The following is a 16306-nucleotide window of genomic DNA, read 5'->3' on the forward strand; positions in this document are numbered from 1 at the left end:
CCATCCCCTGGTAACAGCAAATCTATTTTGTCTTTGTGAATTTGCCTAGTCTAGACATTTCTTATAAATAGAATCATAAAATTTGTGTGGCCTTATGTGTCCATCTTCTTTCACTTGGCATAGTGTTTTCAAGGTTCATCCATGTTGTAGCATGTGTAAGTGTTTCTTCTTTGTGGCTGAATAAGATTCCATTGTATTCATATGCCACATTTTGTTATCCATTCATCAGTAGGTGGACATTTGAGTTTTTTCCAGTTTTTGACTGTTATGAATAATGCCACTGTGAACATTTGTGTAGAAATTTTGCATGAGTGTGTGTTTTCAATACTTTTTAGTATGTACCAGGAATGGAGTTGCTAGATCATATGGTAACTCTTTGTTTAAGTTCTTGAGGAACTGTCAAACTCTTTTCCACAGTGACTGTACGCTTTTACATTTCTACCAGCGTATATGAGAGTTGCAATTTCTATACATGCTTGACAACACTTGTTATTTTTCTGGACTTTTAAATTTTATGTTATTGCAGCTATCATAGTGGGTGTTGGTCATTTATTTTTGTTTTTTAGAAAGCCTTGCAATTTTTAAGAGTGTTAGACATTGTGGTTGAACAATTATAGAAGCTCTAGTTTGTGTTACTTTGCTCCAAAGAGAATTAAGTTTTCCTTTGGTATATGAAGTATTAAGAGGTCACCTTGAATCTATTAAAGGTTGGTTATAAGACTTTTTAGGGCTGATCTATTTCAATTTTGACCTTAGTCTTAAGGAGTAGCTGGCCCTTTGGTAGTCTCAACAGAGAGCTGGAGTTATTTATGAAGGCTCCTCTAACTTGGTGGGGCCTACACTCCAGTCTTTGTCTCCACAGGAGTGAGCAGCAGCTGGAATCTCTGCTGAGCTCTTTAGCCTCCTACCTGCAATTTCAACTAGTTTTCTTGAATGTTTGTCCTCTTGTGGTCCTTTTTCTCTGGAAATTTATTCTTTAGTTTCCAGCTCTTTGATAGTCAAAATTCTGACTCTTTTTTTCTTTAGTCCGATTGGACTGCACTTTCTACTTGAGCTCCATTTCCCTGTTACTCAGCAAACTCAAGGAAAAAGCCAAGATAATTGTGGAGCTGGTTGTGTATGCTTCCGTTCTTTCAAGAGTTGTAGCCCCTTCTGTTCCTCTTTGTATAAGTCACTCTTTAGTGCCTTCAGTTTTTACTTTTTGTCTAGATTTTATGAGTTTTATTTAGCAGAGGGTTAGTTTGATACAAGTTATTCTAGCACGGTGGCAACAGTAATGATGTTTTATTGGTTGAATTACAAGAAAATGACCTCACTATTAAGAGTAAGAACATGAATTTTTAAAAGAAAAATTGGACAAGAATATGGGAAGAAGGATTTCTTTTTTTTTTTTTTTTTTTTTTTTTTGAGACGGAGTCTTGCTCTGCCGCCCAGGTTGGAGTACAGTGGCCGGATCTCAGCTCACTGCAAGCTCCGCCTCCCAGGTTTATGCCATTCTCCTGCCTCAGTCTCCCGAGTAGCTGGGACTACAGGCGCCCGCCACCTCGCCCGGCTAGTTTTTTGTATTTTTAGTAGAGACGGGGTTTCACCGTGTTAGCCAGGATGGTCTCGATCTCCTGACCTCGTGATCCGCCCGTCTCGGCCTCCCAAAGTGCTGGGATTACAGGCTTGAGCCACCGCGCCCGGCCAAGGGAAGAAGGATTTCTGTTTTCAGACAGAAGAGGGTTAAGGTAGCCAGGTTTGAAGGATGATAAATAAGTATGATTAAAAGTAAGATAATGTGTCTGAAATTGGTGTTTGGTATTTTTTTCTTATTTTGGTGAAAACTGAACAAGATTATCAAGTGTTTAAAGAATACAAGTTGGAGAAATAATATGAGAATTTAAGAGAAAATAATGAGCATTCATCTGGATTTAGTCGTGAAGAAATTAAAATTCTGATTTTAAAATGTGTGCTATTAGAGTAGACTTGTTTATTTTTGTAAATGTTAGTGATTATTAACTGTTTGGAGGTTTGAGTATTTAATGTGCTGGCCAAAGAACAATGTATGTCTATTAAGTGTGCCAAAGAGAATTGTGTTCATAAAATGGAAAGGTGTACAGTAACTGCCCATTTTTAAATGTAGGAGGAAGAGAACAGCTGATATTACAGGAATGGACATTACATTTAGAATATCGAAGTACAGAAAGAAGCCAGAAATAGATTCCTAAAGAATAATGCGTCCCTCTCCTCCTACAGTATTAAAAATGGGGGTTTGGAAAGAAACTAACCATTTGCTTTTTCCACCAAAATATCCCTAAGAAGGGACCCAGTTGTGGCAGACCACCTAACATCTATGTTTTTCCTTTTGCCCTTTTGTGAACTCTGAAGGTTAGTTAGTGGTTTTCTTCAAAATTGCATTAGGAAATTTGCCAAGGGCATCCTTTTGAGGCAGCTGTCTCTGTACCCTTGGAGGCCATCAGTAATGTTTCCAATCTATAGCACGAGTCGGCACAAAAATGTTGAACTGTTGTCTTCATGTTTTAAAACATTCCTCTGCTGCCACTATCCTCCACCCCGAAATAGTGTAAAGTATGGCACATTTTGGGACTTAGAGTCCTTTCATCATTTTTTGTTACTGTACATTTTTAGGTAAAATCCATCATTAATAATAAATATGTCCAATGCATCAATAATGAAAGGACACTTAATTTTTTTCACGTAATTTAGATAATAACAATAGACACATTAGAAATGCTTAATATATGAGAATTTTTTGTATAGAATGTTAACATTTTAATCTTCACTATTGAGATTTTTTTAAAGTAAATATGCTTTAAAGTTTTGGGCGTTATTAACTATGTTCATCATGAAAATGCATTAGAAGAATTTGAAATGCATTTGTGTTTTTGTTCTTATGCAATTTAGTAACATAAGCAACTCTTTTATCCTATGCATCTTTAATATATTAGTCTGTTTCTCTTGTTTTACTAAACTGTCTTCTTTCAGCCACCCACACAGAATATGCCTATGGGTCCTGGAGGGATGAATCAGAGCGGCCCTCCCCCCGCTCCACGCTCTCACAACATGCCTTCAGATGGAATGGTAGGTGGGGGTCCTCCTGCACCACACATGCAGAACCAGATGAACGGCCAGATGCCTGGTAAGTTTTTCTCCTCTAAGACATTAACACCAGAGTTGCTTAGCAACTGAAACGACATGGGGGCTCAAGGGATACTAGATTGTTGATGACAAAACTGCTTTGAATGCCCCCGAGTACAAGCTCTCTTAGAGTTTGTTAGCTACAGAGCTACGTGACCTGTATTCAGTGTTTATCAGGCTGCCCTTGGGCTTTGATGTAGCTGACACACAGCATTCCTCTGATGAACAGAACTGGCTAAATTTAGTCTGTCTGAAACTGCAATACAGTTGGCTTTAGAAGCTTTTTGGAAAAAAAGGACATTGCACCATAGCTTAAGAATTAAAGTCTGTTAAAAAAAGATAATATAACATTTCCCTGAGTTTTTATTTACTTAAATATTGATTGATCTCAGAAACAGTATCACTGGGAGAAACACATGGAGAAAGAAACAAAACAGTCTCTGAAGTGCTGGTGTATTTATTTCCTCATTGATACTATTGAAGCTGAATCTATATTTTTTAATATATATGTCTATAGCATAACATAAATATGAGAATGGATTTTAAAGCAAAAATTAAAGGCTGAAAAATAATGTAAACTTTCTTACATTATTTATAGACTGAGCCATTCTCTTTTCTATTTGTCAATTTTAAGTTTAGGGTTACTAGGTTGATACGCTTTAAGACATTGGATGCTGATTTAGTTACCTTTTGCTGGTTTGAAATTTTAATCAGAAAAGTATCTTTACACTATTTCATTTTTGTAACAGTAGCATCAACCCATAGCCATAATTTTTGGTAGAATATTATCTATATTAGGTATCAGAATATTTTTACTTTCTAAGACAAAAGTTATTTTCATTGATAAAAAGAAGGCATTATACAACTAGCAGTAACGGAAATAAAATAACAGACCAATTATTAAAATTAGTAATTAGCATCTTTAGGATACCATTTTCTGTAGCCGATTGTGTTGATTGATAGCATTGGTGGCCAAGGATGATGGGTGCAGTAAAGAAACAGAAGAGAGCACAGAGCAAAAGAGGCAAGGTAGCCTGGCTTATAGAAGATTGAGGTGTGACTGATCATATAGGAGGGCAGTGGTGTTTCAGTGGCGGTCTCCTATTTCCTGCTAAGGCTTGCAACATTGATGGCACATATCCAGTATGGAGGTAGGAATAAAGACATCACTACTTTTCAGTTTGTGGTCATATTGTAGTCAAGAGAAAACTTCTTGCCAAGTCAACATTTAGTTCACCAGCACACACTGTTTTTAGAACTGGGAAGGTAGGGATAGTACAGGTTAGCTAGTTAGGAGTTTTGTGACTTTTTATGATGGTACCTTGAATTAGGATTTTGACTTAAATTCTCTGTAATATTGAAGCCTAAGGCCAAAGAAGTATTTGAGCAGCAGTACAATTATGGTTAACATGACATTTTGGTTTTGTGTAAGGCCTTCTGAAGTAGTTATATTCTTTTATAAGCTAGTTATTATCAACCGCTTATGACCTAGGTTGTTCAGAATACTGTAGAGCTTCCAAAACAATAGTTAAGAATTTCTCCAGGCCAGGTGCTGTGGCTTACGCCTGTAATCCCAGCACTTTGGGAGACTGAGGCAGGCGGATCGCAAGGTCAAGAGATTGAGACCATCCTGGCCAACGTGATGAAACCCCATCTTTACTAAAAATACAAAAAATTAGCTGGGCGTGGTGTTGGGCGTCTGTAATCCCAGCTACTCAGGAGGCTGAGGCAGGAGAATCACTTGAACCCAGGAGGCAGAGGTTGCAGTGAGCCGAAATCATGCCACCGCACCCTAGCCTGGCGACAGAGTGAGACTCCATCAAAAAAAAAACAAAACAATTTCTGCTAACAATAATTTCCGCTAACGATAGTTATGGAGTTACAGTTAAGCGCAGGAGAAATTGGAAGGCCAGTAACTTACATTTTCTTTATTTGTTCCTTATAGCGTTTAGCCAACTTTTTATGCACACAAATTTGCATCTTGGCTCGTTTCCTATTTCAGATTTGTTTTTAATGTATATTTCATTATGTAGACTCCGTTTTAGATCTACTTATGTGCTCATTGATCTTGGACAGATTGCTACTCGGTCTCAGGTTCCCTTTTTAAAAAAATTAATTTTTTTTTTTTTCTTTTTGAGACAGAGTTTTGCTCTTCTCACCTAGGTTGGGGTGCAGTGGTGCAATCTCGGCTCACTGCAACCTCTGCCTCCTGGGTTCAAGCCTCAGCCTCCCGAGTAACTGGGATTACAGGCGCATAACACCACACCTGACTAACTTTTGTATTTTTAACAGAGACAGAGTTTCACCATGTTGGCCAGGCTGGTCTCAAATTCCTGACCTCAGGTAATCCACCCACTTTGGCCTCTCAAAGTGTTGGGATTGCAGTCATGAGCCACTGAGCCCAGCCTAAAAAAATTAATTGATTTTTAAAAAACTGGGTAACACATGCCTATGGGACCAAAATCAAAGGGTACCAAAGGATGCCTAGTTACCACCTCTCCAGATAGTTCTAGAGAGGCATTGGTTTCTAGTTGTCCTTAAGAGATCTTCTCTCGCTGGGCATGGTGGGGTGGCTCACGCCTGTAATCCCAGCGCTTTGGGAGGCTGAGGCGGGTGGATCACTTGAGGTCAGGAGTTCAAGACCAGCCTGACCAATGTGGTTAAACCCCATCTCTACTAAAAATACAAAATTAGCTGGTGTGGTGGCGCACACTTGTAATCCCAGCTACTTGGGAGACTGAGGCAGGAGAATCGCTTGAACCCGGGAGGTGGAGGTTGCAGTAAACCAAGATCACGCCATTGCTATCCAGCCTGGGCAACAAGAGCGAGACTCCGTCTCAAAAAAGAAAAACAAAAAAAACCAAACAAAAAAAAAGAGATATTTTCTCTATATAAAATAATGCATGTATATTTCCTTTTCTTCTTATTCTTTTTTTAAAAAAATACAAATGATAGCACTCATTAAATAGTATTATGTATCTTTTCTTTCTCAAAGATATATCTTGGAGACCATTATTTTATTACATATGTAAATAGATGCCTTATTCTTTTGGTCTCTGTATCATGTTATGTTTTACAAGTTTAATTTATTCAAACATTTGGGATGGAAATAATAGGCTTCTGGTCTTTTATTATTATGAATTATACTGCCATGAATTTGCCTGTAAAAATATATATGCACATATATACGTATTTTGTGTGTGTGTCAATACACATGCTCACAAAAATTTGTGTATCTATAGCGTAAATTTCTGGAACTGAAATTGCTGGGTTAAAGGTATATGTATTTTAAAATTTGACAGTTAGTGCCAAATTGCTTTGTGTAAAAATAGTAATATCCATCAGTTCTGCATTTATGAATTTCACATTCATGGATTTAACCAACAGTGGATTGAAAATACTTGGAAAAACAAATTGCGACTGTACTGAACATGTACATACTTTTTTCCTTGTCACTGTTCCTTAAACAATACAGTATAGCAACTATGTACATAGCATTTACATTGTATTATGTAGTACATGTAATGTAGAGATGGTTTAAAGTATATGAGAGGATGTCCATAGCCTATGTGGAAATACTACATCATTTTATGTCAGGGACATGAGCATTTATGGATTTTGAAATCTGTGGGTGGTTCTGGAACCAATCTCCCACAGATATTGAGAGACAACTACTTTATTTGAATTGTTGTTTGTCATCACAAATTTCCTTAAGCTTGATCCCACCTTGATTCCACAAGCTTGATTCCCCATGAAATATAAGTAAGATTTATATTCCTTCAACAATGGATGAAAGTGCTGCTTTATTCATAATATAGTTAGATCAAACTTTTGATTTTTGAGAATCTGAAAGGTGAAAGTTCGATCTCATAGTTTTAATTTGGCTTCTTATTTTAAGTGAGGCAATCAATCCTTTAATGTTGGTGAACCTTTTTATAGTTTTTGTGTGAACGAGTCGTTCCCTCATTATGTCCTTTGCCCATACTTTTATTGGTGGTGATCTTTCACTTACTTCATATATTAAGTAATTAATTTGGTCTGTGATATATCTATAAGTAATATTTTCTCATTTACCTTTTTATTATTTTTGAGTTTTTTGTGTCATGCAAATTTTTAAATTTTATATAATCTAATTTATCAATGTTTTATGGCTCTGAGTTTTCTGGCATACTTAAGAAGGTCCTTCCATTATTATTTTAAAAATTCTCCTTTTTGAAATTTTTTTATGGTTTCTTCTTTTTAAATGTTTTAAGTTTTCTATTCATCTAGAATTAGTGGAAGAAAGGAGATAGTGATCCAACTTGTTTTTTCCAGATGGCTCCCCAGTTGTCACAATACCATTTACTGAATTAGTTTTCTATTGCTCACTAATGCTTAATATTACTGTGATTATTTACTCAGCTATGTATTTGGGTCTATTGTTAGATTCTGTTCTAGTCAATCGATCTGTTAGTCTATTCATTTATGTTCACAGTTAATTACTCCAACCTTATGATATGTTTTGCTCTTTTATAAAGAAGCTAGTCCTCCCTTCTTTTTCAGAGTGCTCCTGACTTTTCAAAAGCATCAATTTCTTGATCTGTAAAATGGAAATAACTACCTCACAGTATTTGCTGTCTTTCCTATAAACCATTTACTTTGCTATCGATTAATTATTGTTTGGTATTACTATAATAATGCAAGAAATATATTCTTTCCAGGTACTTTTGTATGGACCATCCGTTTAACTTTCGTATTTTGCTTCTGATCATTTTTCTTCAAAGGGCCTAACCATATGCCTATGCAGGGACCTGGACCCAATCAACTCAATATGACAAACAGTTCCATGAATATGCCTTCAAGTAGCCATGGATCCATGGGAGGTTACAACCATTCTGTGCCATCATCACAGAGCATGCCAGTACAGAATCAGATGACAATGAGTCAAGGGCAGCCAATGGGAAACTATGGTCCCAGACCAAATATGAATATACAGCCAAACCAAGGTAACTAAGCTTTATGTCCTTCTTGACTAGAGTGCTCTATTAGCCTTTGAAAGTAAAATGATTGTTGTCAGGTTCTTAGCTGGTTCATAAAAATATAAGTTTAAAGTGAGTGACAGTCATGCCTATAAAAAGGAAATGTTGAGTTTGAAGCTAGTTTAAATCTCTTTGCTCAATTTAGCTGTTTAAGCTTATTTATTTTTATGTCTTTTGGACAGTTTGTTTGAGGTTCTTTATTGTTGAGAATTATTGTTTGAAGCCAATCAATGACGAACCAAACATTTGGTTTAGAGCTAGAAAGTTGAGAAAATAAACACCTGCTCTTTAGTTCATTTTACTTATTAAGGATGTATTAATTTATATGAATTTCCCTTGATTTACATGGATATTTTCTGATGGTGTGTTTCAGCATTAAAAGGTAATTCTAAAATAATTTGCCATTAGAATGTTCAGTGGAGGTGCTGCTATACTCGTCTTAGAGTGGTGTAAGTCCATTAAAGTTTATTACCAATCTCAGAATGAAATTGTACCATGTTTCTCTTTTAAGTATTCTGTGAATAATAACTAAAAGCCAGTAAGTGGCGCTCTGCTCTGCTAATTGTTTGTTAAAATATTTGGTATATTTCCAGCTTAACGCGATTTCAGTTACAAAATGTAGTGAAGTTAAGACTGTAAGATAGGATTTAATGTATTTGGAATAAAGTTTTCTAGATTTTGATTATAAAATAAACAGCACTAAAATGTACCCAGATAAAAGAAGTTAATGTTAATCTGTTGATAATTCCTTATGATGAAATAAATTTTTTTTTTTTTTGAGACGGAGTCTCGCTGTGTCACCCAGGCTGGGGTGCAGTGGCCAGATCTCAGCTCACTGCAAGCTCCGCCTCCCGGGTTTACGCCATTCTCCTGCCTCAGCCTCCCGAGTAACTGGGACTGCAGGCGCCCACCACCACACCCAGCTAGTTTTTTTGTATTTTTTAAGTAGAGACAGAGTTTCACCGTGTTAGCCAGGATGGTCTCAATCTCCTGACCTTATGATCTGCCCGCCTCTGCCTCCCAAAGTGCTGGGATTATAGGCATGAACCACCGCGTCTGGCTGGAATTTAACTTTTTAAAATAGTTTTAGTGATAGGATTCTGAAATGGTAATATTCATGAAAAAACGTAATTCTTTCCCAGTTATATCAGAACTTTGACCCAGCATTTGCTAAGTTATGGTATTAATAGATTTACTAATTACTAGTAAAATACTTTGGAAGGTTCTGCATGGTTATTAGACTATTAAAAGGCCTGAGAAGATTTTTAGTAAAGAAACTGATTTGATTTCAGTTAACATGAGTATATTACTATGGAGCTTTTCTTCTTTTCTTTTTTGGCATATTGCTTATCAAAAGTAACAGCTAATATTCAATGAGTGCCTGTTAGTGCCATACACTAACAGAAACGAAACTATCAAAATGCTTTGCATGTCTTGTATAATTCTCACATCCTTGAGGTAGTAGGTAAGGTACTATTAATGTCATTCTGTGGGTGAGGAAGCAGACATCCTATGGAAAAACAGGCAAGCCTTGCTGTATGCGATTCTGATACACATGAATATCAGTTACCACAGTTAAGTTAAATAACACCTTTTCCCCCAACACCACCATTTGAATTTCAGTTACCATGGTACATTAACTAAGAGTAATTGTATAAAGTACGAATTCTTAGCTGCTGTCTCTTCAATCTGCAAATCACTACATAAATAACAGATGCCTGTCATGATAAGTGATGGATGTTACTTTTAGATTTTGTCAGTGATTGGTCACTGTGCATCTGTCAGTTAGTTTATGCACATACAGCAAAGCTTGTTGTGTTGCTTCCTTGGCTCCCAGCAGTAAACCTATATGAGATTTTACAAACCTGGATAATTGAAAGAGGGACTTGGCCAACATAGATAAAAGTGCAACAAAGAAATGAAAAATGATAATGCTGGAAATGAAATCCAAATTCAATGTAAATGGAGTTACTGAAGAAATTGCTGACTGTGGGAATGTTGACGTAACTGCCATTTGAAAGAATCTGGGTATGCACTGCAGGTGCTTAATGAAGGAGAACTCATTGATACAAATGAGAGAAGTAGTTGTGATGAAAAGGATGAAGATGTCCCAGAGGAAGCAAGACTGGCAAAATATTTCACATTAAAGAAATTCTTGGAAATATTTCACAACTTAGAAAGTGTAAAGGATAAAATGTTGGATGCCAGTCCAAACTTAGAAAGGAGTATGACAATTTGCTAAGCTGTGGAAGAGAGACTTACTCTAAATTGTCATATATACCATTAGGAGAAGGGAACTACTTTTCAAATTATTCTTGATAGGATTTTTACAAAGAAGTAAAACACTTTAATTCTCAGTGTTTCTTTTTTTTTGAGATGGAGTCTTCCTCTGTCACCCAGGCTGGAGTGCAGTGGTGCAATCTTGGCTCATTGCAGCCTCCACTTCCCAGGTTCAAGTGTTTCAATTCTCCTGCCTTAGCTTCCCGAGTAGCTGAGATTACAGGCACACGCTACCATGTCCAGCACATTTTTGTATTTTTAGTAGAGATGGGGTTTCACTATGTTGGCCAGGCTGGTCTTGAACTCCTGCTCAAGTGATCCACCCACCTTGGCCTCCCAAAGTACAGGATTACAGGCGTGAGCCACTGCACCTGGCCAATTCTCAATGTTTCTAATGTTTAAAATTACAGTGAATTAAATTTTTTCTCATTTTACTATGTATGAGTTTTCCTGTGTATGAGGAATAGAGTTTTCAATGTTTTGACTAAATTTTTTAAAGGCCATGGAATAATTATGATTTTTTTCCTACTGATTATTAAGATCATTTTGCATGATTTCAGCTTGCATGGTCATTGATATGGTCTGATAACTACTCTGCAAAGTGAAGACTATAAAGTTTTATAGACACTTTGGGAAATGCTAGTAAGTTCCTAACAATATAAATGTTATAAGGTTAAAAGCTCTCCGTTTATCTTAAGGATTCAGATACAAATATGTCAGATAATGTTATGTGTTATGAAGAGAAATGTGCAAAGTAAAGGGAAAAAGAAAAATAAGGATGTATGCCATTTTAGGGTGGTGAGCAGATACCTCAAAAGAGTGTGGCACAGGCAGATGCAACAGCAAGTACGCGCTGGAGCATACTTGGTGTGTTTGAGGTATAGCAAGGAGACCTGTCGAACTGGAGCTGAGTGAGTAAAGGTGGGAAGTCGTAAGAAATAAGGTCCAAGAGATAGTTGAAGGCTAGGCCTTGAAAGTCTTTTAGTCTATAAGGATTTTAGAGTTTATTCTGTGGAAGGAGATACACTGCTGGAAAGTTTTGAGCACTGGAATAGCATGATCTGAATATATGGTTTTGAAAAAATGCCTTTGGCAGCTGTATAGAAAATGGGCTGTAATTGGGCAAGGGTGAAATAGGGAGACCTGTTAAAAGGCTCTTGTTGTATTTAAGTAAGAGATGATGGTGGCTTTAAATAGTATGATAGCTATGCAGGTAATCAGAAGTAGTCAGTTTTGGGATATTTACCATGTATTTTGAAGGTAGAGTGGATTTACTGATAGATCAAATGTGGAGAACAAATGCAAAGTTTGTGTTGTCCTCTCCTTGAACAGTCAGTATATGTTGTGCTCCTCTCACAGATGTGTGATAATACACACAGGGTATATTGCTGACCAGGGGAGTTTCCCTTAGCCTCAGTGTTCAGAATTTTTATTGGGGCTGTATTATGTAGATTTGATTCATCGCTTGTCCATGTGGTTGATCTCAGTCTCCAATCTCGATCCTTTACCCCCTGCATGACCTAAAACCCCCATCCAGGATGAAAGGAGCTACAGGAAATCCCAATTAAGTAAATTTACTAAATTTTTCTGATTTTTTTTCTGATTTTAGTAATCAGTAAATTTTTCTGATTATTAAAATAACTAATGTTAAATTTGAAAAATCTTCACCAGGTGTGGTGGCTCATGCTTCTAATCCCAGCATTTTGGGATGCTGAGGTGGGCGGATCACCTGAGGTCGGGAGTTTGAGACCAACCTGGCCAACATAGTGAAACCCCGTCTCTACTAAAAATACAAAAATTAGCAGGACGTGGTAGTGTGTGCCTGTAGTCTCAGCTTCTCGGGAGGCTGAGGCAGGAGAATTGCTTAACCTGGGAGGTGGAGGTTACAGTGAGCCGAGATTGTACCACTGCACTCCAGACAGAGCGAGACTCCGTCTCAAAACAAAAAAAAATTTTAAAAATATGAAAAGCATACAACATAAAATAAAAAGCACCTCTTCACTATATTTTAAATTATTAGGCAAATTCACTTAAGTATAGTAGTCTATATACTTAAAATCCTTTAAGCAGTACTACTTATAATTACATAATTTTTTTAAAAATGTGTTTATTTTTCTTTGGACTCTGAGTTCTATGAATTGAAGAACTGTATCTTGTTGTCTTCATTGCTTTATCCTGTTTGTTGACTGATTAGCTGGACAGGTATCTTCTTGCTATAACAGTGTCCCCTGAGGGACAAAATTGCCCACAGTTGAGAATAACCAGCTTGAAGAATTGGTTAGCGTGAATAACTGTGTGTAAACATGGTCTGTGTCACTAAAGAAACAAATGGCAATAACAAAATTGTTATTGATACTATTTTTTATACTTTTTAAAACTTTTGTGAGATTTTTTTCTAAAGTTTTAATGTTATGAAAGATTTTGTATCTCTTAATGAGCTGTTCTCTTTACTAGCTAGAATCATGGTTCCATTTTTTCATTGGGTGCTGGGAAACTCAGCTAAATTTGTGCTTGGCTGCAGTGACCTTACTGAGCTGGGAGTCATCCTACATTTTCTTTCTTGCTCTTGTTCTTTTATCCTTGATATTATGTCTAAACATCCTATTAACTACTAAAAATTCTTGATGTGGACAGGTGTATAATTTAGGTAAGTAAAGAATCCTGTTCTTTTTAAGCAGCTATTTAAGCAGATAGTAAGTTAGCTAATTGAGTTTGTTGCAATACAGGGATTCTTGCAAATAAATTATTAGAAATAACTCCAAATAAGAGCTGTAATTGGATTAGTTTGAGATTAAATGGTTAAGGAACAAGTAGTAAAATGTGAGCAGTAAATGATGAAATGTGAATGTGAAAATAGGCCTGAGGAGGGTATTATCTATGGAGTTTCATGGTCTTAAGCTTACAAAAGGTAGGTGGGGTGAAGAAATTTCTTGTATTTTAAGATTTTTATATTACAGTGATAGAGATGTATTCTACAGAACTGTTTTCACAGGAGATAGTGGCATGGGAAAAGTGTGATTTCAATTTAGAGAGGAAGTACACATGGTGATTAAGAGCACATGCTTTGGACCCTTTAGTAGCTATGCAACTAATTTAGAGCCTTTCTTAGCCTTTGGGTAAGATCCTTAATGTTTGTGAGCCTTAAATGTTGTTGTCTGTGAAGAAGTTGATAATAATACTACTCATTTCCTAGGGCTTTGGGGAAGATAAATAATACAGGTAAAGCTATTAGCTTAGTGCCTGGCTCGTAATAAGTGTTCATTAAATGTTAGCTGTCATTTTAAACAATATTATTTAAAATAATTCATAGATTAATGATACAGTTTTTCTAAAATTTTAGTGTATTGGTTTGCATCTGAAGATGTGAAATACATGTGTATATGTATCAGCGTTCTATATATGTAGAATATTTGTAAAATTACATCATTCAGAATTCTTGACAGATTAAAACAATGTTTTCTTTGTAGTTAAGTATTTAAGAGTTATTTTTTTCAGTCTAGCTAATTGTGTGTCACTATAGACAGTGACAGTGCTCATCACATCTCTATATCACTATGGCTTCTAGCCTGGGGTGTTGAACCTAATAGGTACTCAATAAATTTGATCCTTGACTTACTCTTCAAAAAAAAATTTTTTTTTCTTTTTGACCACTGACTTAAGATAAAATTAAGTATTAACCATCTCATTGGAGCAAAGAATTCCAATAATATAAAATATGGTAATTTGGGAGGATTTTACATGTGTTTAAAATAAAGGGTGGTGTTTTCATAGAATGTCTATTAGAATATAAAACTCAAAATGGGAAGAAATAATGTGATGGTAAGTATTTGTTATATGCCCTTGCAAAACACTTGCAAAAATATATTCTAGGTAATTAAGATATAAGTAGGGTCTTTGCATATGTATTATCATGCTTTGTAGTGTGTCTTAACATCAAAATGGTTTATGTAAAAGATGAAGAATAACCTTTAAGTCTGTAGTAATGTGTGATACCATTGTTTGCAGAAAATAGTTATAAAAGACGCATTTTATGATGCTATTTCACTCTGCAGTACAAATTTTTAGAACACATTTTGGGATAACCTTTTGAGTTTACTTCTCTTAGTTTCATTAGTATCTCAAGAGATAATACACATTGCCAGTGTAGCATAATTTAATTATCCTAAGAAGGAAAATAATATACTTCCTAAACAATCAGAATTGATGTCATAAAGTCATAATTTTTTTTGTTTAATGGATAAATAAGGCTTCAAGGAAAATTATGAAATGTACTGTGGTTTGGTAGTGTTAGCTGACTCCATTCTCTCTGTGGTTTTAGGTTTGATCCTGAAATGTTCAGGATCAGAGGATGTTGGGATCCTCTGAGGGAGAGAAGTGACAGTAAAAGAAGGGTAGTAATTGAGCTCTTTGGGATTGGAATTGCTGCGAGTCCCAAAAGATAAAGCACAAGTGGCATGGTCTTTTCTATCTAGGGCTTAAGCTACAATTACTTTGCTTTCCTTTAGAGCAAGGTTTAGTGTTTTGTTATGTATCTTTTTGGATTTTTTTTTCTTTTGGCTACTGTGGTTTTGCTTACTTTTTAATTTTGGTTCTAATATTACAGGTTTTAGTTATATAGTTACCTTCTGTTAAGACAGGAGGTCTTTAGAAAGTGTTGGAGAAGAAATGGCAAAACTTTCATTTACTGAAAATGAATTACATAAATGTCCGATCAGGTTACCTATTAAATTATGAATGTTAGTGTTTAACAGTTTAGTATGTACAACATATATTTGAAAGTTATAACTGCTATTAAACTAGTTAGTGTTTTGGAACTTTTTTGTTGCAGATTATTTGCTTTGGAACTACTGAATTTGTTTTGTGTTGTGTTTTGTTTTTTTTGAGGCAGAGTTTCACTCTTGTTGCCCAGGCTGGAGTGCAATGACATGATCTCAGCTCACTGCAACCTCTGCCTCTCGGGTTCAAGCGATTCTCCTGCCTCAACCTCCCGAGTAGCTGGGATTACAGGTGTGCACCACCATGCCCAGCTAATTTTTATACTTTCAGTAGAGTCGGGGTTTCACCATATTGGCCAGGCTGGTCTCGAACTCCTGACCTCAGGTGATCCACCCATCTTAGCCTGCCAAGGTGCTGGGATTACAGATGTGAGACACTGCGCCTGGCTTACAAATTTGTTATAGCTTATTTTTTAACAGAGGCAGTGAAAAATAGAATAAACATGTGCTTTGAAATCAAATTTGAGGTTTGTCTTATTCTCAGTTTATATCTGTTAGCTGTGTAATCTTGATTTTTAGATTCCTTGGCTAAAAAAATTGAGAATTAGGGTCCTTACCTATGGTAGTTGTTAGGAGTTTATAGGAAATGACTGTGAAAGCATGTAACTGGCAGTGTTGTAGGGTACATTCAATATTAAGTTCTCTTCACCTCTACTCTCACCCAGCCACTTTGTCTCTACTAAGAGTGTATTTGCTTGTTGAAAGAAAGGTCCCAGAGTTTTTGAGAAGCTTATATTCACATTTATGATAATAAAATTGAAAAGAAGGAAAAAAGAAACAGAAGCATGGAAGGCAAATAGGAGAAAAACAGCTCTGAAACGGTTCTTCTGATTGGAAATGTGAAGTCTTTCTGTTTATATCATTGCTGCTGTTGTAAGTCAGTAATGTATTTCAAGAGGTGGGCTTGTTTTGTTTTTAATTGTTTAAGTAATTAAATAGTGAACTTTGGCTCATTTGGGCAGTTTCATCTGTGAAACCTTTCCAGGCTCTCTAGTACTTTGCCTTTTGTACTTAAATTTTCTCCAAGTCACTCAAGGGGGAGGAGGAATATGTAGCTATATAAGCAGCAAGTTGGGAAAGGACTCATCTGTA

At 36.1% G+C, this 16306-nt stretch overlaps 1 protein-coding gene across 4 annotated transcripts in view; it reads left to right on the plus strand.

Moving 5' to 3' along the window:
- The window catches only part of SS18 (SS18 subunit of BAF chromatin remodeling complex), a 72743-nt gene that overhangs the window by 31874 nt on the left and 24563 nt on the right, over positions 1-16306 (plus strand). For all 4 annotated transcript variants that reach the window (XM_077974669.1, XM_015121706.3, NM_001257494.1 and 1 more), the window contains 2 exon segments: positions 2989-3142; positions 7905-8126. In XM_077974669.1, the coding sequence (XP_077830795.1) occupies positions 2989-3142; positions 7905-8126 (376 nt within the window).

This window comes from Macaca mulatta, chromosome 18 (genome assembly GCF_049350105.2).
Source record: "Macaca mulatta isolate MMU2019108-1 chromosome 18, T2T-MMU8v2.0, whole genome shotgun sequence".
Classification (NCBI taxonomy): domain Eukaryota; kingdom Metazoa; phylum Chordata; class Mammalia; order Primates; family Cercopithecidae; genus Macaca; species Macaca mulatta.